Consider the following 25,700-nt stretch of genomic DNA (forward strand, 5'->3'; position numbering starts at 1 on the left):
ATCATACCTTGTGAATTATACCTCCCTTCATTCTGTTCAACATGCTTATTCTCTCCCTCCCCCTTCCAGGTTTGTCTAAAGCTCTCCACTCTCTCAGAGTCTTGAACATTCGATCACCTACACGCACCATGCCCTGCATCCACATTTACTGCATTACTCGGATATCTCATAACAATGATCACCACTTCCCACCATACCTATTACCTCTTGTTTGTTCTCTTTTCCGTCCATTCTACTCTTTTCAACCCTGTTCATACCCACATCTTAAAAGCCTCAAATTCAAAGCCTATCATCATGTTTCAATGGCCAAGTTTCTAAGCCATACAGAATCACGCTCCGTATCAAAGTTTTCATAAATATTTTCTTAACATTCTTACTTTGCTTATCTGTCACCAATTCTCTCCTTGTAAAAACTTCTTTGCATGACACAATTTTTCTTCTGATTTCCCTACTACGCACTTCGATCTTTTGGAAAACCCTTCCAAGATAGACAAACTGACCTAGTTCCTTTAGTTTTTGCCGTCCCGTTTTAACGTTTAGCTTAGCCTTCTTCCTACTTAAAAGACTCAAAATATTTGTTTGTCTACATTGATCTTCATCTCATACCTGTTACACTGAGTTTCTAATCGCCCATCAATGATTGATTGTAACCCCTCGAATACCTGGCTAACTAAAGCTTATCGTCCGAAAAGCTAACTGATTTTATGAGTTCCTGATCTACTTTCGCTTCAACCTCAACTTCTACCCATATCTCTCCTACTAGCTGTGCATTATATTGAAAAAAGGTGACAGTGGGTATCTTTCTCCCTTCCCTGTCCAGCACTATCTATTCCAACTCTACATCCCCCTTGTGAATCTGAGGAGAGCGAGACACCACCTTATTGCAGCTAAGTCGCCTATCCCTCTAATATAGCCCTTTCTTCGATAATGCATTCATTAACTCTACCCATTTTACTTTATAGGGGCGGATTTTAACGCTGACCTGCGGAAATATTCCGCTAAATTCCTCCCTCATAAATGATAAATGCATAAATCAATCCATAAAAACTCTTCCTTATGTGTTTTTCCAGATCCTCAAGTAGTTCTGCAGGGATGTTATTTATGACATATCTGGTTTCAATTGTCTTAATATCTCACGTTCAAATATGCCTGGACCTAGCCTATCCTCAATTACGTCATATTCTGTTTGTGTCTAGACATACTGGCTTAAAATGACTAACATGTACATCTATAAATTGTTTTCATCTCTCTTGGATCTTTCCTGATTTTGCTAATAATTTTCCTGCTTTTTCTTTGATAGCGTTTATAGATTTTCCCTTGATACTTCCCAAAAGTCCTGCAACCTTCCATTACCCCTTGCACCCATTCTCTGTAAACTCCATATCCTCGTACTTTCCTCCATTTACTTCCCTCGTTTTACTCTCGGCTTTCGATACGAAATCCCTTTTTAAGATGTTCCCATCTTTCTTTTACTTTAACCGCCTCCCCGTCCTTACTCATCACTTTTTCCGCTGCCTTCCTCTTCCTTTTCGTCCCAGTTAATGCTTCTAATTCCATTTCCTCATCCATCAGGCGAGATTTAGTGGAAGTTCGTCATTATGAGAAAACAAAATTTGCACTTTTCCAGAGGTAGCTTACGTTACAAATAAATCTGTGGAAAAGTGCAAATTTTGTTTTCTCATAGAGATTGGTGTGTTCTAAAAATAAAATTGTCCAATTTTAATCAATTTCGTACCATGTATGTATTTTCATTTTTGATAAGAAGTATAGAACCACTATTCATAAGATCGAAAGACCTCTTTGAGATGGAAATCCTAATTATTCCGGACAAATGATATTGTCCAATGCGATTACACCTTTGATAGTTACTTTGAATAAAAAATATTTTAGATCATATAGATTTAATTCACAATAATTTTACTGCATAAGTATTGCGTATTAATAAATATTGTTACCTGCTATCGAGTCAATTTGCTTACTTCATCGTCTATGAAAATATTTTAAGTAACAAGTCTTGTTAAAATGAGTGCCAAATAGTTATGCGATATATCGAAAGACTCTGAAAAGTCGATCTTGTTCCAAAATAGAAATGGCGTAGTTCTTTAGTGAAATACCATATACATTTGTTTGACTGGAAAAACAAAAATTCGCTTTAAAATACGTTGATAAGGACTAATTGAAGGTATGGAGTGAAATATTTAGTTAATTGTGAATTATTATTCGTAGGTGTATGGTTTCATAACCTCAATCCTGGTAACGAGACCATTGAAATCTCGAACCAGGAATCCGAGGAAAAAATGGTATATTTGGATGTATAAAGTGTAACAGGATGCTTGGAAGATGTTCGGCCAACATTTGGAGAACATGCAATTCTCATTTGATGGAGAAACTAATGATTATTTTTCTTCTCACATATTCTTATGGATATCATTAAAATTGTCCTCACTGGCCTAGGTATACGTTAGAAGTCATGTTGTGCTAAAAGCGATTCGCAGAAATTCGCTAAGAAGTGAGTTTGCTAAACATTCTGTCCGCCGTGTCAGTCCTAAGTGGCTATGAGAGTTCGTCTTGTATCGTGTCATTTATCTGACTTAACCAAATTCCATTCATTCGTACTTCATTAGTCTTCATTTTTATATTTCTAATCTCTAAGAAGTGTAACAAGGATATCTTTGCCCAAAATAAAGTTCCTAAAATGAGTTATTTACTGTCATTATTTTCTGTCAGTCAGCAATACCATTTGCCCATTTTATTTTGTCTTGGAGTAATTAATCTCCGGCACTAGAATGTTGACGTATGGAAAGATTTTGAATGGCTAACTTTCTGAAGTGTGAATAGTCAATCTAAATATTATTCTTTGAACTCTTGAATGCCCACTAAGGGGAATATAACTCTTATTAAGTATGATAGCAATTTATTCTTCGAACAATCAACAGGTTAATGAGTCGTCAAATAAGTTTACACGCCGATTTTAACATTAAGGTTAGTTGGCAAGCATTCGGATTTGTAACACATTCAAGGCCTCTTACATAGTTGCTTTGCCTAGAAGTTCTTACCACTTTGGGCAATGATATACTGTATTTACGCTTTCATTAAAATTAGAGTCTTTCATGGCCTCGATGGCATTTGAAACACAGGGCAAATGAAGAGTTTGTTCAAGCTGTATGCTGAGGAACACAAGCAAAATTTCCAAAATGGAAATGTCACCCATTTTGCCAAACACCTACCTGTGGGATATGGGCATTTCCAGTGACTTTGTTCCAGACACGCTACTTGTAGAGAAAAGGTGTTAGAAAATTGGCATATTGGAATAATTGTTGACATTGACAAGAAGAGAGTGTGAAAAAGGACATCTGGTTAAAAATAATACTGTTGAAAGTTGCTTGCCCTTTTCGGAAGTCCCCTTGTCTCTGACCATGTTTAACCTCTTTGTCTTCCTTCTCCTCTTCTCATCCTCCTTATTTTCTCTTCTTCTGCCCATAGCCATTGGCTTCAATCATCAGCAACCTTTCCAGTAACACCCCTCGTTTTCAGCATACTTTTTGCCCCCCCCCCTTTGCTCGTAGTAGTAGTAGTTTTGAGGGGAGGCGACCGACAGCTAAGGTCATTTGCGCCATAGGGGATGGACAGGAAAGGATGAAGGGTGGAGAGAAACCCGGCGTCGGCATTAGCCTACTCTTTACGAAAGGCGCCAAGGGGTCCGCAGTTTAACGTCCCATCCGACGGACGGCGTACTCCCTCAAAGTGCCCTCCACAAAGCACCTCAAGTAGGGATCGAGATACCTCTGAAAAATATTCAACACCGCCGGGATTTGAACCCGCGCCCTCAGGGTGGGAAGCCAGTACGTTAGCCCCCGCACCATCTCGATCCCCCCCTTTGCTCGTATATATATAGTCTTGTTCAGTATGTTTACCATGGTGATCCTATTATTGAATCCAATTCCCCTCTACTTTTCAGGCTCTATTAGTGTCCCCACTTCCAAATTGAATTTCTCACAGCTGTGCATGACCCTGAGTGTTTCTGCTCCAAAAGTTTCCTTCATGCAATCTCATCTTAATAATTCCAAAAAAAACACACTTGCCTCACTGTTTAATTTATAAAAGTTACCCATTTTTCAAGCCTTTTATGTTTCAGTTTGTAAATCATTTCCCATTCTTCCCAAACATTAATTAACTGTAGCCAGGTTCATTTTTATTTGAGGAAAAATTCCTGGGATTGATTGAGTTAATTGAGAAAACATTTTTTCCTACAATTTTGGGTTGAAAATACAAATCTTGGAAAAAATAATATTAATATAATATTTCTAAAAAAAAAAAGTAATAAAAATGGAAAAGATGGCAAATATTTAACAACAGTTATGACAGCTAGGAGCAGTCATTATCATAATTCCAGAATTTTAGTTTGAGTGCTGGATTTACATTATCTTTATGAAATAAGTTTGTATATCCAATACTGTGCAGTATTAATGCAAAAATATTTTAAGCGATGTAAAACAAGTACTGGGATTAATTAAAAATAGCAATTTTCCACGAAAATAAAGTTTAATGCGGCCGGTTTCAATGTTACTACATCATTATCAGGTGACAGTTAAACCTCTGAGTCCAGTATATATATGATTAAGTCAACTAAGGGGAGGGTGGAGGAAAAGAGGGGGGAAGGTGGAAGGTAGCATGGGTGACTAATTGAGTGTGGGAGGGGAAAGGGTTGGGGAAGACAAGGTGCAAAGACCCAAGGAGTCCGGAGAGCACGTCGTGGCCGAATGGAGGGGGGTGTCTCGTTGAGGGTGTCCCACGGTGCGGCGCCATGCTCTTTGGGCCGCGGAGGAAGGGGGACGAGATCGTGGGTTTTTTCCCATGGTCGTGGTCTGGGAGCAAGGTCTCAACACACAAAGAAGCACTGAGTAAAAGGGTAAAGATTGGGATCACTGTATAGTTTTAAGGGGGCGCCCTAGCGAGGTTTTAGGAAAAGGGTGTAGGAGAGAATGTTATCACTTGCACATGTCGAATAGGGGGGCGGGGTGTGGTTTGTCCCGCAGTGGTGAACCTTCCCTCATCGTCCGTGAGGAAAGGGGGTGGGGACTCGGGGTTTCCCACTTAGTCTAGGAAAGCATGGTCTCCGTGTGCACAGGGGGGGAAAGGAAGGAAATATCCAATGACATGGGGACAAGGGATCACTGGTCACATGTACGTCGTGGGAAGGTGATGGAGAGGAGGGGGGAGGGTGAAGATAAAAATTGGACTTCGTTGATCAGCTCCAAGTCATTGCGATGTAAGATTTCAAGCTGTTCCATGGCATCCAGCTTCCTTCCTTTTTCCAAGTTGTGAAGCACTTTGAATTCGAAATTGCAGAAATGGTTAGAACCAAGAAGATGTTTGGCAAATAAAGAGTTGGTATGACCTGTAATGTAGCCTTTCTTATGTTTCCCGATACGTGTCAAAAAACTCCTGCCTGTCTGACCAATGTAAATGGCCCCACACTCACACCGAATTTCATATACACCACTTTTGGTGTTGCAGTCTATAGGATCTTTGTTTGAGCATAGGGCTTTGATAGAGTATTGGGGGTATAAAATGAAATGCGGAATATGTCTTTGGGAAACCTGTTAGCGATTTTGTATGACACAGAGTTATGGAACGGAAGTTTGCACCATTTGCGCTCAGAGACTGTAGTGACTGCCAGGGAGATGTTTGATTTCAGGGCCTGTTTCTTAAGTTTTTTCTTCAGTAGATTATCTATTATGCGGACATGGTAACCGTTCTTAAAGGCTATGTGCTTGATCGTATTGAACTCTCGTTTGAAGTTGGATTTGGACTAGGGGATACTGATTAATATGTGGATCATGGAATTGAAGCTGGCTAGTTTATGGGTGAAGGGATGGTAGGAGTCTGAGGGTATCACTTGGTCTGTATATATGGGTTTCCGAAATATTTAGGGTATATAATATATAGAATATAGGGTCTTTGCACCTTGTCTTCCCCAACCCTTTCCCCTCCCCCACTCACTTAGTCACCCATGCTGCCTTCCACCTTCCCCCCTCTTCCCCTCTTTTTCTCCACCCTCCCCTTACTTGCCTTAATCATATATATACTGGACTCTGAGGTTTAACTGTCACCTGATGATGATGTAGTAGCATTGAAACCGGTCGCATTAAACTTTATTTTAGTGGAAAATTGCTATTTTTAATTAATCATGATATTCCACCATATCACGCCTGAAACTTCTCTTTTTATAAGTACTGGGATATTTATGTTGTTACATTTGGTTGTATAAAGTTTTTGCTTTACTGTATGGATCTAATAATTTCATTACTAATAACATCTGAGTAAAGCATAAAGTATCATTTAAGTTGTTCATCATACTTACGGCTTGCAAAATGCAGTAGTACAGTTTTATCATTGCAGAAGTTGATAGGCAGAATTCCAGTGGACTTATTTTGAATTCAACATTCATCCTTTCAAGTTGTTGCATTAAATATTTAAATACTGAAGCTACTTGGTACTTAACAACCAACATTTTTGAAAGGCTATTGAACAGAAGCCAAACCGTTTTCCTTATTTGAGGTATTTTATGCTTTGCAACCAGTTTCTAGAATCTAAATCCCATCTAGGAATATACAAAACAATAGTTAACAACCCTGGATTCAGGTCTGTATGCGCAAGGGTTGAATATAATCTATTTTATACAAACAACCACATCTATAAGTCAGCCAACCCCCTACACCACATACTAGACACTCCCTAATTCCTTTACAGAAAGCCGCGATGTGAAATTCCCTTAATAATAATTGGAGAAAAAGCTCCTCCTCCATCCTTCCCAGAATTCAATTAAAATTGCCCAAGGTTTATGAATTACATTCCTGAAACAACTTGAATAAATAAATGTCAACCAAAGGAAGTAAATTCTACGTATAATTTTGGATGGCAATGAAATGAAAAATCCTTATTTTTTTGCTATGTCACTTAACCTACCACATGATTTTTTCTTAGCAACCACTGGCAGTGAATCTGGTTTTTAGCTGACTTATCAAGTTGTAAAACTCGTTGAAATTTTAAGAAATAGTATCGGGCGTCACCTTTCATGGAAATGCTTTGCATTCATCATGATAAATTGTAATCATTTAGTTAATATACACATGTGGAGAAGAAGTGTACTTTTTTAAATGACACTTTTTAAATTTTAAAAAATTTAAAAAGTGCCTTGTCACCAGGGTAGCATCGTCATGATACTCTATACCAAAGGGTTTAATAGGTTAGAAATTTTATTTTCCCATTGGAAATAATACGCATTACATGGGACTGTCAAGATGAGGTATGCATTTAGAAATTTATGTACATACAAATTTACACAGATTCATAGATATGTACAGAATTGATAACTGAAAATGGAAATTCATGTAAAATTATTATCCATAGTGATACTAGAAAACATATTTTTTAAGAATCTCTTTTAGCTTGCTTTTAAATTATTTTTGACCCAGATTCTTTATAATTTGCATGTTAATTTATTGTGTAATCAAAATTCTTAAAATATTGATACCCTACTATTTATTAATATAAGGTTTTTTTACTGTCTTACAATTCCTGAGGTGCAAAAAAATATAGAGATCTTGTACTATCATTGGAAACACATTTTCTATAAACCTATGGCTGTTTTTGTTAGGTAAGCTAATGTTTTCTGAGATGTGTAGACTCGGACAGTTAAAATGATCAGTTCTTTGAAAATAGGTTTACTCGGTGTGCTTAATAGGACTTTTTTCATAATTTTTTAATCCTTTTATGTAATTTAAATGTATGCGTTTCATTTGGAGGAAGGCATTCCAGTAACTCCACCATATTTAATTAATTATGTTACCCTATTGTACTAACTATCATAGATAGTACCTTATTCATCAAGATATGAGACTTCTTAAGATATACATTGCAAATGAGATGGTTGGCTTGTACAAGAAGTGTAGAAATTCACCAGCTGATATTTGTCTGTGAAGTATGATTTAATTGAAACTAATTGAAATTTAATTTATTCCAGAAATAAAAAAATGAGTGAAGAGCTACCTGATTCCAAAGTTGCATGGATTGCCAATGATGGCCAAGTATTCGCTTATAAACTTTGCAATGGAACCCATGTTCTTGTTCATCGACCTCCGTTAGAAGTGAATTCTTTACCAGCAAAAGTAGATGTTGATATGCCACTATTATTTTTGGAAGATTCTCCTATTACATTATCCAATGGTGATATAAATGGTTTGTTGATATGGACATGAATTTTTACTTATAAGTTAATAATTATTATTATAAAGTAATTTACCAGTTAAGGTAGGTTTTAAATGGACACAATTACCAAATAAATATTTTGTGACTCCTAACAAAACACAATCCAGTAACCTACTCAACATCAAGTCCCTCTTCATCTCTGTGTACTTCCTTCCTCCATTCATCCCGTCCAATATCCCTATCCTGTTCCTGCCCTTTCCTTGTTTGCCTAATATTATTCCCTCTATAACAGTCTTCAACATCCCACTGCCTACCAATATGCCCTTCATCCATTTTTCCTGCCACCTTAAGATTTCTTCCTACAAACTGCTCTCCTTGACCACCATGCCTAGTACTTCTTCATCTGTTTTCCTTTTGGTCCACTCACCTTCTCCATTCTTCTCTACACTCACATTTCTAAAGCCTCCAATCTACTGCTATCGTCCTGCTCCAGTGATCATGTTTCCGCGTCGTACATAGCTACACTCCATATCAAAGTTTTTACAAGTCTTTTGTTTTCATCCTTACCCAATGTTCCCATCATCAACTCCCTCCTTGGAAAAGCCTCTTTGCCTAATACAATTCTTCTCCTTACATCCCTACTACTTTGACCGTGTTGGTCCAAAACATCCATGAGACGTTAACTGTTCTACCTGTTCTAGTTTTTGCCCTCCTATTTTAATGTTTAGCTTAGCCTTTCTCTTTCTGGAAAATCTCATAACTTTTGGTCTATCAATGTTGATTTTTATCCCATATCTGTAACACTGGATTTCCAATTCACTCAGCAATGTTTGCTTGGTCATCAGCAAACCTAACTGATTTTATGAACTCCCCTCCGACTTTCATTCATACCTCCAGTTCTTCCCATGCCTCTTTAATCATTTCCTCTGCATACAGGTTGAACAGCAAGGGTGATAATGGGCAACCCTGCCTTACACCTCTACCTAACATTGCCCATCCGGTCTCTCCGTTCCCCACTCACACCTGAGCAGTCTGAGACATGTACAGTTTGCAGATTAGCCTCCTGTCCCTACAATTTATTCCTATTTTTTGCAATATACTCATTCGTTTTTCCCAATTCGCTCTATCAAACACTTTTTCAAAATCTACAAAAGAGGCATTTACGTTCTGATTGTATTCTATATACCTCTCGAGTAGTGATCTCATTACTGCAATGGCATCATGTGTACCTCTCCCCTTCCAAAACCCAAATTGATCATCCCCTAAGTAATCATTCGCCCTACTCTCTATTCTTTTGTTGATGATCCTGAGAACCACTTTAGCTGCATGGGATATCAAACTTATTGTCCTGTAGTCCTCAGAAAATGTAGCCTTTACCTTTTTCAGAATAGGAACTAACACTGATCTCACAAAGTCTTCCGGCCAGATTTCTACCTCATAAATACTACGGATCAGCCTATATAGCCTCTTCCTCCCACATTTTCCTAAACCTTTTAGTAGTTCCGCAGGAATGTTATCCACCCCTACGGCCTTATTTAGTTTCATCTCCCTTAATGCCCTTTCTATCTCAAGTTGATATTAATGGTCAATAAAAATAAGAGTATATTTTGAAATTTCATTAAGTGCTTGTTCAGTGTCTCATCATTTTTGAGACACAGAAGATGATTAAATGAAGTTTTTTACTCACTAAAGATTGTGGATACTTTACACTTTTGAGTGATGACTTAGTAATGTATTGTCACCATATTAAAGCTTATGTTTTCCAGTGTCATAAAGTTATACCATATTTGCCGTTGTTTCTCATTCATTTTCCCATGGAGCATATAGATATTAATAGTTAATCCATTTGTGACAGAGATTCTGTTCTTAATAATGCATAAAATATCTTGATGATGATTTATAAAAGGATTTGGTTTTTGGGTTTCAATTATGTATTTGATTATTTTATTACTTACTTGTTTCCATTTCAATTTTTTTTTTTTAGTGTCCAGCATTCAGTTGAGCCAAGTGATTGGGGATCAGGCAGGAGTGTTTATCCCTTCTGATATATCCATCACAGCAGAAAATATTTTGACTGATGTTTCTGTGCAAGTGCCAACACTCACAGAAAACCCTTCAACTTCCTCTGAAGAGCCACCACCCTCATATTCCTCTATTTCTGCTGATTTTATTGGAGCAGGGGAAACAGTGGATCAAAATTCAATTGAAGACATTCCAGAGGAGGTGTATGTGGCTGGTGTAAAAGGAATCATAGTTCAAAATGAAGAAGGAAATGGTGACGGAGAATACATTGAAGTTGAGCAGTTGGCTGGCCTGGTGGATTTCATGGATGTTGTTACCAAGTATAGATGCAGGATATGTCCATTTGAAGCAGCAGATAGAGCGCGTCTTTTGGAACATTTCAAGGAAAGTCATTTAGGGGTGAGTTGATAGTGTTTGTGTGTTTTCATAGATCTGCAAACATAAGTCATGCTATAAAAAGTGGGCCAATTTGGTGTTTATGGTTCATTGTTCTTAAGTGGTTCAGGAGAAGTGGTTTATAACCCATGACCATGATGGAGGGATGTATGGGAAAAACTTTTAATGGGAGCTGCATCATCCCACCAGTTAATTTTAAAAATATTTATTGCCAAAGATCAGTTTGCAAGTATTTCAGTTAAATTATTCTTCTCAATTGATTTAGGGATTTACATAAAGTATAAATAGGGATAAATAGAGGAAAAAATAAGGAACTAGAGTAGTGAGACAAACATGATTGGCACTTTTTTTGCAGTGTCTATGTACAAAAGTTTGAACGAAATAAGAAAATCCGAACCCAAATTTTTTACTTTTCAATAAAGCAGCATTTTTCTGTTGCCTAAGTTTTTTTTTAGAATTTTATTTTACATCTTTGGTTATTGGAACAAGATTAAGACTATAAGACCCTTCTTCCATCTAACCCCTAAAGTCTCTATTTACTCCCACCCCTGCGACAATTACTTACACCTAAGTCCTAGGTGGAGGAAAACTCACCTAGATGGCAAATGACAGTGGATAATGATGAAATGGATAATATATTGGAAATTCTGTGGAAAATAAGAATATCGGTTTTTATTGTAATAAATCAGTTCGAAGATGAAAATATGTTTCCTGCTCATGCCTTAAGTAAACTTAAAATTTAGAGAAGAGTCTTTAGTAACTTGTCTACTGGAATTGTGAACAATTTTAATGCTAAGTTTTGAGGTTAAACATAACAGGGTTTTAAAAAATAAATGGTGAAGAAATTTTAATTTCAGGATACCTAATTGTGCTTCTGTATTGTATTATTTTAGTTCAATCCTTAGTGTAGTCATATAATATGCATTAATCAAGGTTTTTTTTTCTCATTTCAGGTTAAGATGGGAAAAAATTCTAATACTGTGAAGGCCATAGGTGAGTCCTGTAGTTTCATAGGCTATTATCAGAATTAAGGTTGCTTTTTGTGTACTTCATTAAATAAGTATATTTTAATTGATAAAACTTATTGGTCAGTATTATATGAGAATTTTTACGGATGCACATTCACCTAAATCTAAATATCTGCTTAGAAAGTAGTACTCATCTCATACTAAGCGTTATTTAAGGTTCATGTAAGGTTTCTACCTCAGGGCTGGTAGTTTTACCTGTGATGCCTGTAGTTAAATTTAAATTACTTACAGTTACAGTTAAGAGCACTAGAAAAATCAGGTGCTTGAGAAAGCATACACACCCTTAAAAGATTAATGTTCCTGAAACAAGGCTAAAACATTCCAAGTGTTATATTTTTAATGCAATAAAGATTATGTTTAATATGGTTTCTGAACCCTGTAAGTCATGGTGACAAACTGGCCATCCCCCTCAAGTCTCAAAGCAACTAAACATTTCAATAAAGAAACTCAAACTGGATGTGTTTTTATTGATTACAAATGATCACAGGCCAATCAAGTATAGCATATTTCTGATAGTTTGTCAAAAACTTATATTGCACATTAAGAAGCTAATACTATGAGCTACGTTCATATTTTCAATGATTGGAAGTTAGATCTAAGTTCCAATTTTCCAATTTTTTCATGGTATTATTTGCTGGTCGCTGACAACACTACATGTTTCAGTTACCCCTTACTACATTTTCTAATTGAAGCATAAATGTTTTTAAATGTGTCAAGAAATTGAAGATATAAATAGTAACTACAAAAAAAACTACCTACTGTATAAATATTTTGTTATAACTTGAATTCGTAGTCCATGGTTTTGACATTAGGAACTTTGATGGTGACACAAACTTATTGAAATCATGCCCGATGAATTAAAACTATGTATGATAATTTACATTATGTTATTTCCTATGAATATGGTAACTTATTCCAAAGTGATGCCAGAATCATTATATTTCTTTAACCATTAATTATCTTTTTTTAACAATCATTTGATATCATTTTCAGAGGAAAATCCATCAGAAAATAATAATGAATCTGAAATAAGTGAAGGCACAGTTCCAGAGAAATATGTCTATGTTTGCAGCCACTGCCAGTTTGGATTTTCATCTTTAGCTGAATGCAAAACACACATGATAAATGTAAATAAGGCAATAATATTAGTTTTGATTTTTTATATGTATTGTATAGATATTAGTAACTTTTATTATCTTGTGTACATATCTGATCATATTGGATTGCATATTTACAAGTTCTGTGTAACATCTGTGATGAGGTATTTGTATTTAATTTGATTTGTTTTTATTTGGCAATTATACATCTTCTTAAAATCAGGATCATCAATTGGTTGTGACAAAAAATGAAAAGAAAGATGATAAAGCAATAGCAGACAACCCAAGTGAAGAAAGTTCAGATTTGCAAACCTCACAAAAGTTGTTACCCAAATTACCTCGACTGTTGCGTCCTCCCCCATCGAGGGTAAAAACCGAGATGGATGATGGATGTGCTGAAAGTAGCCCAAAGGTTCCTACTACAGAACAGACCGAAGAGTCAGCAAGCAAAAGAATGAAAGGTCTTAGAGAAGTTCTTCTGCAGGAAAGGAAAATCTGGTTTGTTATGTTTTTTTCTTTTGCCCCTTCATTGCATTATTATTTTGTTCTCTACATTTGCTTTTTGAATGAAGTCAATTCAATTATTAATATTGAAAGCTACAAATGAAACTATAGGAACAGTATATTTAAAAAAAAAAAGGAAAAGGAAAACATGGATTACAGATGAGTTGATTAAGAAGATAGACGAGAGAAGGAAATGGAAGAATCTAATCTCAGAATCGTAAAGAAGAAAGTGCAAAAGTTAAATAATACACTGAGGTGGGAAGCTCAAAAGGTGAACAAAGTGTGATAGAGAATGCAGTGGAGAGCTGTAGAGGACAGGTGAAATGGGTGCACTGTATTGGAAACGTGAAGCACTTTCAGGAAGAAAGAAGGGGAAATCCGTGAACACTAACAGATAAAATTTAGAGAATTTATTAATTGACCAATGAGAGATTTAAGAGGGATGGAAAGAATACATAGAAGATGTGTATGGTCAGTATTTTAAGCCAGCGTATATAGACACAAAAAGTAAATATGAAGTAGATGATGATAGCTTAGATCCAGATGCACTTGATTGTGAGATATTAAGGGAATTAAAATATGCCCATGTGGATAGATAAAATTCCTGCAGAACTACTTATTGGTATAGGAAAGCATATGAGGAAGAGTTTTTATGGGTTAATTCATAGCATTCATGATGGAGGCATTTGGCCTGAAGATTTTTTTCAGGTCGGTGTTAGTTCCCATCCCAAAAAATGGAATGGCTGCTGTAAGGACTATAGAGTAATAAGTGTGATTGCACACACTGGTAATGCTGTGAGTAGGATCACCAATAAAAGGATGAAGAAGAAAGTAAACGATTATTTGGGAATGATAAGTTCGGCTTCCTGAAGGATACAAGTATGTAATGCCATGACAGTAATGAGGTCAATAAGAGAAAGGAACAAGTACAATGGACATATTCGTTTGTTTAGTAGATTTCCGGAAGGCATTTTATGAAGTCAATTGGGTAATTGAATGAATATATTTTTAAAGATGTGGAGGAATAGGTGACTTTTTTATAACCTATATTTAAAATAAAATAAAGACCTCATTCTATCTATGTGCCTCAGACTGCTCGGGTGCTTGCGGTGGATGGAGAGTTATGATGGGCAGTACTAGGCAGTGGATTGAGACAGGGAGTTCCAATTTCACCTATCCAATATACATGCAAATGTAATAGTAAGAGGAACATTGGAAGGGCTCAAGGCAGGCATTAAAGTATTTCGGGAATTGCTAAATTTGGATGAGTATGTGCATGATCAAACTTAATTTAAAATTGGTGGGCAAAAACTAGAACAGGTAGAACAGTTCTCCTATCTTGCAAGTGTTTTGGACTAAATTGGTCGCAGCAGTAGGGACATAAAAAGAAGAATTGTGTTTGTCTAAGAAGTTTTCACTTGGGAAGAAGGTTATGTCAAGGACATTGATTAAGGATTTGAAGGAAAATTAGCAAAAACTTTGATATGGAGCATGATTTTGTTTGGTATGGAAACTCAATCATTGAGCCAAGATGACAATCATGTATTGGAGGCTTTTCAGGTGTGGTTGTGGAGAAGGATGGAAAAAGTAAAATGGACAGAAAAGAAAACAAACAAAGAGGTACTACCAATAGTGATGGAGGAGGTAGTTGTTTAGGGATATCCCAAGAGGACAGGAAAGATTGTTCAAGATTATTTTGGCTGGCAAAGGAATGTTGAAGACTGTGATAGAGGGGAGAATGTTAGTCAATTTTGGTAGAGGAAGGAAAAGGATTGACCTGTGGGAGGGAATGAAGGGAGGTAGAATATATGCGGAATTGTAGAAGGGTTTATTGAAGTTTTAGGTACCAGGTTTTGTCTTGTTAGATGAGGCTGTGAAATTTAGGGGTTTTAAGTTTCCGTCCATCCAAAACCTACCTTAAACATTTTACTACCAAATAATAAATTCTATAATTCTTCAATATTAAGAACCTGTGGTTATGAATAATCTGATACCCCAGATAAATAATATGTTTAGCTATTAAGTATTAATCGTTGTTATGGTTTACTATTTTATACCTTAAATTAGTTGGGTGTGAGAAGGGAAATATATATTGATCATACTAAAGATGGAATTCTTGTTGTGATTTTATTAATCCTATTTCTGCAAAATTTATCTTGTAGTTCCGTAATTATTTATGTAGGCATATTAATGCTAGAAGCCTATTCCAGTGATGATTAATATTTCTTTTTTTTCTACTGTAGGTGTTCTGTAAGGGGCTGTGTGCACAAGTTTGTCACTAATGAAGGGCGTGCCAAGCATCTGGAATGTCATGAAGTTCTTTCAAAGACATCTACAGGGATTTCAAAGATGCGATCACAAAACTTCAAATGTTGTTATTGCCAGGAAAAATTTGGGGGATGGCGCCCCTGTGCTTCACATCTCTGGAAGGTATTATATACTTAAATAGGTGGTTAATAGTTCCTTAAATTCACTTTACTTAAGCATATATGCTCAGTTAGTGTATCAAATGAGTTTTTAAATGGACACTGTTGATAAATAGTGTTCTCTTTCATATGAAATTACCTTCAAATGCAGGCTCATCAAGTTGATGCTGATCTGTTCACATGCCCTGACTGTCAAGTATATAAGTCAGCTACCCTCATCAGACTTGAGAACCATAGGAGGATTCATGGTGAAGTCCGTGCATTCCGTTGCCCAACATGTGGAAAGGGTTTCAAGCAAATGTCTCAGTTGAGAAATCATCAAGTTGTTCATCTTGATCGAAGAAAAGGGGAAGAGGATGGATTGCCAACACGTTGGTACACATCTAAAAAATGTAGCATTTGCCACAAAAGTTACTCAGATTCCAAGTGCCTCAAGAAACACATTCAGGTAAGTCGGAATGATAAAGGGAAGAACATAAATGCATATGATAGTATTTTTTTAGCATGCATCTAATAAAGGAAAATGAGTATGTAGTTATTTATTATTTCAAGTTTTTTTCATTACTACCTTTAGCAGACATTTGGCTTGTTCTGTCACAATGTGTATAACCAAACGTGAGCATCAGGCCTGCGTTAAAGAACTCATTTGAGCTGGACTATGTTATTAATGAGAACATTTTTTTATAATCATCACATTCAATAATTAATGCAACGATTTCAGAGCGTAAAAATCATTCGACTTGACCAGGATTCAAACCTGGATCCCTTGATGTCTGTCCAAGTGCTTTAGCCAGTTAAGCTATTGAAGTGACCTCTTATGGGGGCTTTAAAGGAGCAAGATGTTGTGACGAAATACTGTACATACAACGTTGCAGACATTCGTAGTCGTGTGCGATGTGCCATCATCCACGAGGTTAAAGCCAACTTTAAACACTTAGGTTGTTTTTACCTTTTACAAATTCCAAGGAAATGCGGAAGATGACGCAGCAGTAACTTTTAACAGAGTCATCCGCTAATAAGCATTTCAATACAACAATTTCAGAGCATGAAAATCATTCACCTTGACTGAGATTCGAACCCGGATCCCTCAATGTCCGGGTTCGAATCCCGGTCAAGGTAAATAATTTTTACACTCTGAAATTGTTGCATTCAAATGCATATTAATGGGTGACTCCATTAAAAGCTACTGCTACAGCATCTCCTGCAGTTTCTTGGAATTTTTCAATGTATTAGTTTACAAGACCTTATCTTAACCTGCAAACTTTCAGCTTTCATTATCTCGTCATGCAGAAAGAGAGCGTACATTGTGATGTTGGCAGAAACAGATAGAGGATTTCTGCTGATGGTGACTGTTATTGGAACTGTATTTGAATATTTTTCATTCAAATGTCAATCCCTAGGCTGTCCACAGCAAGCTCCGTCCATATGTTTGCCATGTATGTGGTCATATGTCAGCAAGGAAGGCAATGCTGCAGATGCATCTTAGACAGCATACTGGCGAGAAACCTTTTAAATGTGACACTTGTGACTTCCGGACAGGCGATCACAATTCTCTTCGTCGTCACCGCATGAGGCACACGGGAGAGAGGCCTTACCGCTGTCCATATTGTTGCTATGCAGCAATTCAGAGCAGTGCATACAGGTGAGAAATGGGCTAAATAAGCAAATTAATCCAATCCAACAACAACTTGGGAACTGATTTAAGTTACCATAGCTGTGACTGGTCGTGTTTCTCGTCATTGAAGGAGAATGTTTACTGGCCGAGTATCTCAAAGATATAAGCCCAATGAGCACTTTCCTAAAATACAGGTAGGATAAATTATTTTTTTCATTCTAATCGATCCAATTAATTTTGAACACCTTCCACCATGTCATGTGAGCTTTCCGGCAAGCATCATTGCAAGCATATTGAATAATGAATTATCCATTCATAATACATCCTTTTACTTGCCTGGTACTTAGTGCACAAATACAAGTGTTGTAGTGTAAGTTCTTAACCTTTTAATGGATATGTTGTGTAATTACTCATTGTATTGTAAAGAGGCATCACAATAAGTTTTGAAGTCAATATACTGACTAATATTTCATTCACCACTTTGCATATTGGTGAAGAGCCAATTGTGAATGCATGTTTTGCAAATTAAAACTTTTAAATCTCTCGAATTTTACCTTCTAGGAACCACATTCGTACCAAACATTCAGGATCAAAGGAGGCAGTAGTAAATGACCGCGATGCCACAGACAGTAGTGAAATAGAGATAAAAGAGGGAGAAGAAGAGGTGTCCTATATCGAGGGAGGAGTTGCTGAGGCACAAGTGATATATCAGTCACTGGAAGGAGAGTTGGATAAAAGAGACCCCAGTCAAATTGTATTTCCTGTAAGTAGGCAAACATTTTTTGCTCATTATGTAATCACTGTATGAAGGCTATATTTAATATTCATCAAGTTTTTTGAAGCACATATAATTTCTTTGATTCCATCATATTTGTCTCGTGGAAGATTTTCATTCTTTGTAGATTAATGTGCGTTTTTTTCAAAAGGATTATAGGAGTTTCCTTAAACACTCATATCCAGAGGTGCATCTCTGATTCATTTGACCCAAAAGTTTATCTCAGGTCCCGACATAAATAGATGCTTCTCTGATTATTTTAGTGCATTTATTTCTAGTACTCATAATAATCAACTAATGCTTATATGAACTTATTGAATTATGATTTTGATTTGTTCATTTCTGTAAGTGTTTCATCTCTTTTTAGATCAGAGATTTTAAAAATTACATATGCAGTCTAGCTCCCTATAGTTTAATAGGAGGAATACTTTTCCATCTATACCTTTAACCCACATTTTTCGTTTTTTTGTAATATGAGTTTTATGTTATTATTATGTGGTTTTCCTCTCATCTAATCATTATAAAGGTATTCTAACGATCGAGGTACATGTTGGATGACCTTTAACAATGTCATGTGTACTGCCTATTGCATGGACTTATTCTTATTTATCATACATCATTTCCTTCTTTGGCCCTTCATACCTCCTACCTGCCTCCAGATTATGTTCTAAATATATTCATTTCTATTATTTTGTTCATTCTGTTAGTGGTTTCCTCCCCTCCCCTTTCTAAATCCAAGTTTATTTTCACCTAGGTAGTTGTTTGAGTTATTATGCAGCCTTCCATTAATAATTCTCAGTGCTACCTTTGCTGCATGTGACATTAAATTTATCAACTTATATTCCTCATATACTATCACTTTTCTCTCTTTTTGGGAAGAGGTTCAAAATTTATCTATTAAAGTCGTCTGGCATTCCTCCCTTATGAATGCCATGCATAAGTTTAAAAAATCTTTTCTTTCCATTTATCCCTTAACTCTATAAGTAATTTTATGAGGTACTACATATTCCAACTGCCTGGTTTGGCTTCATTATCTTCATGTAACTTTCATTAAACTCATTCTCCAGTAAAACTTCATTTTTTCCCTCTGTAATTATTACCAATTGTTAATCAGTACTCTTCTGCCCTCCCCCTTACTTTTCCATTAACCTATCTTTGCATTCCAGTCCTCAATTGCAATCGTGTATTTACTTTCCAAATTATACCCTGTCATTTCTTATAATTGATGATGCAAACTATCTACTTCCTCCTGTTAAGTACGAGCTGGAATTTACATCTGTATGACTTCTATATTGGTCTGGTCCTCTGTTATCTCTAACAATGAAGTTCACTCACTCAGCTCTATATTCGCCAACCTTCTCCCCAGTTTTCCTCTCAGTACTACAGCTACCCCATATTGACTCCTTTCCCCTCCTCACTGTATTTGTTGCTCTAGTCATTCATGCTCTCTCTCCATCTCCCTTTGCACAAACCAAGCATATCTCTACATCATTCTCCATTTCTCTCATGATATTTTCTAACTTCCTTGTCATTAACTACATCCTCTTATTGCATGTCCCTTTTCTAAGTTTAGGTCCTTTTCTGCCTCTTACTTTCCACTGCCATGAGGTAGGCTATGTAAGTACAAGATTTTTTCCAAAAGTAATAGGACTGAGGTGATTTAAAGAAAATTATTGCCAGAATTGATACAGTCACGATAAAGTCTTTTAAGTAGCACCCTTGTGCGTTTACACACCACTGCCAGTGGGTTTTCCAGGCATCATATGCCATCTGGAAGGTAGTGCCTGGAATGCTCCTAAGCTCCCTCATCTTGGGTGGTTGTAATGCCTCCACTGAGCCGTGGTTATTTCATTTCAGCATGGATTTGAAGTGGGGAAGAGGAAGAAGTCTGGTAGGGTAAGGTCAGGGCTGTAGGGTGGCTGAGGCAGGGTCAAGAAGCTCTTGGTAGATCCACATGCAAGTTTCCTTTGGATCTTCCAAGAGTACTCATGGCACCAACTTCGTACACGCCTTTCTCATGCCCATGCTTTCAGTCACAAGTCAATGCACATCCATATGAGGGATGCCAAGTTCATGGAATGACAACTTCAAGGGCCTTGCCTCTCCAAATTTCGAACAAAACAACAACATTATTGAGCTGAGTCCCATAGTTTCCATGATTCATTTTACATTTACTATTAACCATATTTATTCCATGAAAATTGATGAAGGTGACTTACCATTACCTTCCTTAATTATGTTTCGTAGTATCACGTATCATTCAATTAGGTTACTCAGTGGGGTCAGAAACCTTTGCAGCTCACTGAAAAACAAATGCTGTTTGCACTACTTTTCATCTGGCCCCCATTAGTAGAGTTCTAGGGGTCTTCAGAACATAAAAGCCCTTCCACTAAGGCTAGATCATTGTCCATGGGAGGGGTTTTTCTATTATGTACCTCTCAAACAGGACATTTTGAGTGTAGTTTGTTGAGTGTTGTTTGAGTTGTCCATTCTTTTTCCTTTTCATTTGAAAATTCCTGAATTGTCCCCTTATGAATATGTTGTGGGATATTTTAAGTTTGACTCGATTATTTTTTAAAGTCTTGTTAAAAGAAATAGATGTCTTGCCTGTTTACACTAATTATTCCAAGTAGAAAAACATGTTTTTCAAGTTGCTGGTCAATTTAATTGATAAGAATTATATTCCGTAAGTATCTAACATTTATCCCTAGAATCTTATAGTTTTTCCTGTAATATTATAAAAAATCCTTCAAATACTACTTTATCGTCTCTGTTCATCTTTCACAAGGTACATTATTGAATTTAGAAAATATGTAAACATTTTGCATCAGAGCTTTAAACCAGTTAATCAATATTAGTTTTTCTGGGTGTATTGTATAAATGGAGACTTAAGATTGTATGGAATATGGTTACCCTCCTGCTGTTGCACTTTCACTTGGATTTCCATAGGCTTGGAAGATGGAAATGAAATTATTCAAATATTCAGAAGTCTTAGCTAATTTATCTGCTGGTGTCCATGCCACATGCATATTGCTATTGCACATTGGTTATAAAGCACTGCATTAAGGTTAGGCTTTGGCAATGCTGGCCTAATTTTAGGATTCAATATTTTACTTACATGATGATAGGGTGCATTGATCACTCAAGTCGTTATTTTTATATCTGTATAGATAACGCTAGTGCTGACTGCTCTATTCCGTATGCTTTTCTTTGAATTCATGCAATTCAAATCATTGCTTTTTGCAAAACTTATTTTATGTCTTCCTTGATTACTTCCCTAATTGAAATCCTTTTGACAGCTTGAAATCATGATATCCTTTTCTTTTCCATTTATAGCAAAGCCCAAACAATTAAATCAGATTCTCTTGGTAATCTTGACAACGTTATAAATAAAATAAAAAAGCATTGATGTTTAACATTTCTCGCTTGCAAGAAATAGAAGAGTGATTTTTACCCTCAGGTTTTGTTGCATTGTAATGGACAATCAGCAGATGACTATGTTAAAAGTTACTGTTGTGGTATCTTCCACAGTTTATTTAAAGAAACTCTTTTGTTTAAAGATTACTTAAGGATAAAGTGACTTAAAATGCATAATGAGTGGATGGTGCCAGAGAAGGAACCAGCTAGCACAACCGAGTAACTCTTCCAACTAAGATTTTTTTCCACTTGAATAATATTTTTTTACTTGCTTTTCTATAATTTTTCCTCTCAGTTTACCGACATTTTTTTAAATACTCGTTTATTGGGAAATATGTTTAAGTGTATTAATGTTTCTTTCTCCATGTATAGTGACCCTAAATTTTGGAAGCTATTATAGATCCTTCAATCCATTCAATCAATAGTACGCTATTTCTCTCTAATTGTGTTTTCTTGATTAAATTTTAATCAGTGATATCTGCTTTAGCTAATGCATTCGACGAATACAGAGAATATTTGTATTAACATTGTAATATATTAATTACCTTTCATAAATAAACTATAAAATTAATATGTGTTCTAATTTCCAGACATGGACACATTAAGTGAGACCTTATAAGTATATCAGTCTTAAATAATTAGTTGATCTTTATAATTTGTATTCTTTGAATTAAATGAAATACATTTATTTTTAGTAAATATGAAAGTTTGCAATGTCCACTCCTGAAAATGGGGTGGGCACTGCAACCTGTTTGCAAAGTTTATAATAATTTCAAAGTTTTAAATGGCTGCTGCACCACGATGGGTCATTTGTGCACGACGGTGCTATAATCTTTCATCGTGTAAGTGAAAGACTTAATAGCAACTGTTTATATGTAAGTTTTCAACAGATTATCAAGGTATTCTGCTCATCAATAATGGCATTCTCTGCTGGAATCATGGTCAGCATGTTGCAATAAACAGGCATGGACATTTTTCTAATGTATTTTATTTTAATACATGTAAATAAATATTAATGGGAATAGTTCTCATGGAAAAGTAAATCTGCTCTGTGTAGCATGTTCTTTATTAATGTTCGGACATTTGTTGTTCTTTTTATTTCCAAAAATCTCATGACTTTTTCCCCACATTTACATAGCCCCAATCCTTGAGCCAGGGGTCATTCCTCTGAATTGGTCAGCAATTGTCCATTTTGCTTACATAACATGGCCAATCATTGGATGCAATTACTATTATCACCTCCTTAAAATTTCTCAGGATAAAATGAAAATTAACGAGAGGGCATGGTAAATCCAAAGATAAGTATCCATCAGTGAAAGAGAAAAAAATTAAAAAGTTGAAACCAAAATTGACCATACGCCAGATAGAAAATGCCATCAAACTATTGGTAAAAATGAATGAAGTAAAGCAATTTTAGAATGATTGAATAATTAGTTCATAGAAATGTCATGCTGAATTCAAAATTGGGTTGAATGACTCTATCCATCCTTTTAGTGATTTGTGACAGCTTGAAATATACTCTGTGTTATAGGCTGTTTTATGTTAGTCCCCAAAATTTGTCAGCTTAACATTTCCAGCAATTTTATTAAGCCTCTTTATCTTCTCCACAGCCAAACCTTGCTAGCTGAAAGTGAAATTATGGTATGCCATTTGCAGTTATGGAAGCTGGTGATGGCTGATGAATATCAGCTAGTTGATTGCAGTATTCATTTATATTACCATCAGTCTTGTGACTATTGTCTAATCCTGAGGTGCAATAAGGTACTGTGAAGTGTTTGAGCCTTTGGCACTAAAAATGTGTTATTCAGTTTTGAAGAAGTCTGCGGAATAGCATAAAGTAATGAACTGCACTGTACAATTTGATGGTGCTTCCAAAATATTTGTGATTTAACAATGTAAATGAATTGTTGCAAGAGTGCATCTTAACTTTTTAAAGGTGCTTTGTTTAATTTTCTTGCATTGATACTGTATTAACTACACATCTAGGCATGTTAAATTGTTTAAGATGTAAATATGATTAAAATTGCTCAAATTTATTCACACCCATTTAAAAATAATGAATTTAATTAGACAGAGAGTACCTGCTTAACACGTTTGGGGAAAAAATACTGTTGTCCAATCCCAAAGTAATGTATTCAAATGTTATTTAGTGTTTATCATAATTTTCCAGCATTATAGTGGAAAGCATTATGTGCTCGTTCAATTTTTTTTTTTCAACCTATGCTACTAATTTTATTCATGAAAATTATTTGAATTCATCATTATCCTGATTCCTCCTCCCATATGGCAGTTTAGTAGATGTATATTATCACCTCTACTTATATAATAAATTGTGTTAATATTTATTCAAAAGCTTGAAGAGCTAAGTTTAAGCTAATAAGCCTTCGGATTTTGTTCACCCTATAGCTTTATTTTGGTGATATCAAATCTTTTTCATTTTACTCCTGTTTTATTGAACTACATACAATAAATCGTCACAAATTATGGTGATTGTTTTCGGTTACAATACTGTGATCAATGAGACCTCTCTTTGAAAGGACAAGTCCTTTTTGCTGCTTACAGAAGGTATTCATTGTTACTAAGTTTTCAAAATCATAAGCTTCAAAAATCGTCTTCAGCTAGTCAGATTATTCTATATTATGTATTTAAACAGAAAAAATGTGCCCTTCACCGAAACTTCAAAATGAATCCTAGCCTCATAAAATGTCCTATTTAATAATGAATAAAATTATGATAACCCCTTCTTCATAGCAATTAAATTGATTTGCCCTGGTATAGTTGATTGTTGGTGAAGGAGTGTGTGTATTTCAGTTTTATTTCAACATGATTGCTTCTTACTATTAGCAGGGTATGGTTCAGTGCTTTTTGGCATTTGCAGACATTGTTTAGTCTTGTATTCATTTTCTCCCATGTTAATCTCCCATTGATTATTTCATTGAAGTAAAGCCAGAACATTTCACAGTGAATGGCAGGACTGCATAATAATTTGCTCTAAAAGCATTTCAAGGGATATTTTTTTCTCAATGACTGATATTACGATCATATATGAGGTGGCAGTAGATGAAAACAGCCTAACTTAGAGTGTGTAGCATTCTGGAACTAATGTTTTTCATTTGGAATCGGGTGTTGTTGTAATGGTGAGCATTTTTCTTTTGTTGAGTGTGGGTTATATGAGGGGAGGATACTAATGGGTATGGTGAGAGAAAAAATGATGTAGGAACTTAAAACAGCATTGGTGGGACTAAATGTATTTTAATGAAGTGTACCAAATAAACCCAGTCAAAAATGAGTCTTGCATGCCTTCATCCACATCCCACAACTATTTTTCGGGACATTTCCAGGATTGAGGAAAGAATTATGAGTGGAAGAGGTGAACAGAGACAAATAATATGGGTGCTAGTTGCATGTAAGATGGACATGAACTGTAAGGAGTACTGATGGTAAGTACATTAATAAAATGGAAGATAATGATGAATGACAAGTAGTGTTTACATAATAGAGTGAAAACCCTCTGGAGTGCAATTCTGGTGTCCTTAAGATGAGACTGGTGTGTTGAGAGAGGTATAAATTATATAAATTTTTTGTGAACCTAACTTGCTGCAAAATGAGGTCACTGTTTTAGATTAGTGAAAAATTTTGATAGAATTACTTTGTGGTGGATGAGCAATGTTAAATAATGTATTTAAGACATAGGTGCTCTTCCAAATGTGTTTGATTCACCTGAACCAGTTCCTGCTACAATGCACATGTTTTTATCTGCTGCAGCAATGTGATATTAAATCTTTGTTGACTCTCAACAGCACTTGCAAACTGACCAAGGTAACCCTTAGTTTAGTGGGTGGATGCCAAAACTAACTTCTCCTACTCAAATGACTTGTTTCTTCCTCTAATCATGTGGCACTTCCAAGAGTGATCGAAAAATAAAATAAAGAGTAATTCCCTGTTGAATTTCCTTACCCTTTGGCCCCCCTATGTGAAAAGGTTTATCTATCTAGTGGGAGATTTGCCAAGAATTGCACAAGAAAGAGGGGATGGGGTAGCAATAAGCAAAAGGAAGGTAAATGAGAAGCTGAAATCAAGTTCCAACATTGAAGTTGTAATTTGGAAGAGTAGGCAAAATTATACGACTCTTAGGGATTGGAAAACACCCTCTGCCCTTCTCATGAAATATAAATGTTGCTTTTGTCATAATGGAGCCATGGTAACCTT

At 35.8% G+C, this 25,700-nt stretch overlaps 1 protein-coding gene across 1 annotated transcript; it reads left to right on the top strand.

Annotated features, from left to right (window-relative positions):
* The first annotated feature begins 2,097 nt into the window (after window positions 1-2,097).
* LOC139696925 (zinc finger and BTB domain-containing protein 24-like) lies at window positions 2,098-24,770 on the top strand. Its single transcript, XM_071595818.1, has 11 exons — window positions 2,098-2,182; window positions 8,027-8,241; window positions 10,196-10,632; window positions 11,583-11,622; window positions 12,651-12,784; window positions 12,978-13,252; window positions 15,502-15,688; window positions 15,836-16,132; window positions 17,085-17,326; window positions 17,861-18,062; window positions 23,102-24,770. The coding sequence occupies exons 2-11, from the start codon at window positions 8,037-8,039 to the stop codon at window positions 23,117-23,119; spliced, it is 2,037 nt and encodes a 678-aa protein (XP_071451919.1). The 5' UTR covers window positions 2,098-2,182; window positions 8,027-8,036; the 3' UTR covers window positions 23,120-24,770.
* Window positions 24,771-25,700: the final 930 nt, after the last annotated feature.

This window comes from Hetaerina americana, unplaced genomic scaffold (genome assembly GCF_022747635.1).
Source record: "Hetaerina americana unplaced genomic scaffold, ioHetAmer1.1.p SCAF_7, whole genome shotgun sequence".
Taxonomy (NCBI): Eukaryota; Metazoa; Arthropoda; class Insecta; order Odonata; family Calopterygidae; genus Hetaerina; species Hetaerina americana.